Source organism: Vipera berus (genome assembly GCF_964194415.1).
Source record: "Vipera berus genome assembly, chromosome: 1".
Taxonomy (NCBI): domain Eukaryota; kingdom Metazoa; phylum Chordata; class Lepidosauria; order Squamata; family Viperidae; genus Vipera; species Vipera berus.
In genome coordinates, this window is record NC_138202.1 from 54303945 (window position 1) to 54306513 (window position 2569).

The window sequence follows — 2569 nt, forward strand, 5'->3', positions numbered from 1 at the left end:
CAACTCCTTCCCTCGTGACACAGAAATATGTTTTTTTTGATCTTGTGAATTAATCAAAACCATCCAATAGCTTCACATATTAATCCTAATCCAGATTGTTGATTCCAAATTATAAATTGTCTTGATGCTGCTCCTAAAGTTTAACAAAACTGAATAAACTTAACTTACATATACCTAGCCCAGGGGTAGGCAACCTTGGCTCTTTTATGACTCGTGGACTTCAACTCCCAGAATTCCTGAGCCAGATAGCTGGCTCAGGAATTCTGGGAGTTGAAGTCCATGGGTCATAAACGAGCCAAGGCTACCCCTGACCTAGCCAAAGCACAACTGGAAGGATTATTGCCTTATGGGATGTGGGAGATCATCTAGGCTAGTCTGGCACAGGCAAAGTATTTAAAGCTAAAGAAATTTGTTTAGGCAGCTGATTATCTTTATAAATGTGGATGGATGAAATAAGTCAAAGCTCTAGTTTAGCCAGAAAATACTGTACTTTAACATGCTGGTTTTTCTTTTCAACATTCTCTTTAATACAAGCACTTTTCCAGCCCCTTGCCAGGAGAAGAAAGAAAAGCCTCTCCAAGCTGATTTTATCAGACCTTCTCTGCCCTGGAAACAGGCGCTTCAGTAAACCAAGGATGTGAAGCTTAGGCCTTAATCCTGACACATTTCCTTCCTGCAATTAGAAAGGGAAGGCTCTGGGAGTCCAGATACGGTTGCGAAGTGTAAGGAAAAGGAGTTCCCTCCACACTGCAATCCTTCAATCCAGGCTGCCCGCCGAATTCCTGTTTCCGCTCCCATTGTGGAGCCGAGAGTCAAGATGCGAGGGCTGATCTTCGCCTCGCTCGCTCTCTTGCCGCCTTTCTCGGGGCTCTGGGCCTCTGCCGAGCTCCCTCAGAGCGGCCGCACTTGGTGTCAGGCATCCGGGGTCTGCTACAGCATCCACCTAGGCCGCATGAACTTTTACCAGGCTCAGAATTCTTGCGCCCAGCACGGGGGAGGTCTGAGCACGGCCAGCGGCCGTCCCGAAGTCGAGGTCATCCTAGCTCTGCTGAAAGGACTTGCCAGCGAGACGGGCGTCTCTTTGTTTTGGCTGGGCCTGGTTAAGAAACCCCAGCAGTGCACCCTGCAAGACCTGCCGCTCAGGGGGTTCTCCTGGGTCTCCCCGGGGCTTCACGAGCCCAGGGCGAACGGGACCGCCACGCCGCCCAATTGGCTCAGAGAACCGAACAAGTCCTGCACTATGCAGAGATGCGCCGGGCTGCAAGTCAGCTTGGACCAACCGCACCTGAAACCGTGGGGCCTGAAGGACCACGGATGCACCAAGGCAAGCCCCGGTTATATCTGTAAATACAGCTACGCGGGAACGTGCCCTGCCCTCCACTCTGGAGCGCGCGGAATGGTCTACAGGCTGCCTTTTCAACTTCAAAGCCCGGCCGTGGAATTCAGCCCTCCCGGCACCGAGCTTACTATAGGGTGCCCCGGGCGAGAGGCGCGTTTCACTTGCCGCCTGTCGCCAAACGGCTCCCATTGGGAAAGCACCGAGCAGGACCTGTGCTCCTGTCCCAGCGGCTACTGGAGTCCGAGCAGCGGAGACTGCGCGGCATTTTCGGACTGCTTTAGCGCCCAAGGCGCGTTCCGTTGTTTGTGCGCTTGGAGATCCCGCTTGGCGGCAGACGAAGAGAGTTGCGTCGCGCCAGCCAGAGATGGCGCAACGACGGGGAAGCCCGCCGTATCTACTCCGAGGGCTACGGAAACTTCCCCCGCGAACAACACCAGCGGGCCCGGTCAGAATATATCGTTTCTGGAATCATTTCCTGCTCCGATCGGCAACAGCACCACCAAGCATTTGGCTCCTTCAAACCCCTCCAACTATATCTTCATCCTGATCACGGTGGCGGTGGTGATTCTTATGATTATGGTCATGGCCTCGCTCCAGGTCTTCCAGAGGTGCTTCAAGAACTGCTCTTCCAACAGTTCCCAGCCTACAAAAGAAGGTGCTGTAGTTGTAGAAGGGGATCCAGAAGCCTCGGGCACCCGCACCAACTCTGAACATTCCCTGGGACCCAGCAAAGCAGAGTCCATAGCTTCGCAGGAAGACTTTAAACCAGCCGAAATGGGACAACTATAAGGAGGCTGGAAAGGCATATTACAACATTTGGAGAAGAAATCTGGTGGGGGACGAAAAGGAGATATTTTTTTGAATACAATAAATATTAGCAAATGTTTACGGGTTATATATGTAGAAAGAAAAGTTACATTTTTTGTTTGAAGGCAGTTATGTTTTTGTTTGACACTATTTGGTGAATTAGAACCGTTTCTTTCTTTGAGATGCCCTTGGCAACATTGATCAGAAATTACTCCTCCCCACCATCTAGATTATTCCCTAAAATAAAAGAGTTAGAAGGATGAGAAATGGCAGTGCATATTTCTTGCAGTGATCCAGCTAGATATTGAAAAATGGAGTGCAGCAAATGACTGTGCTGTGTGAGGGCTACCACTTACTTGATTGTAGAGTCTCTATCTCTCCTCCCCCTTCCTTGTGACTACACCTGAGACCAGGCTCTGTGAA

The 2569-nt window shown here is 50.7% G+C and overlaps 1 protein-coding gene across 1 annotated transcript; it reads left to right on the plus strand.

The window, feature by feature from the left end:
• Positions 1-817: 817 nt before the first annotated feature.
• On the plus strand, positions 818-2128 carry CLEC14A (C-type lectin domain containing 14A; the record flags this gene model as incomplete). Its single annotated transcript, XM_081324247.1, has 1 exon — positions 818-2128. The coding sequence occupies one exon, from the start codon at positions 818-820 to the stop codon at positions 2126-2128; it is 1311 nt and encodes a 436-aa protein (XP_081180373.1).
• Between the last annotated feature and the right edge of the window lie 441 nt (positions 2129-2569).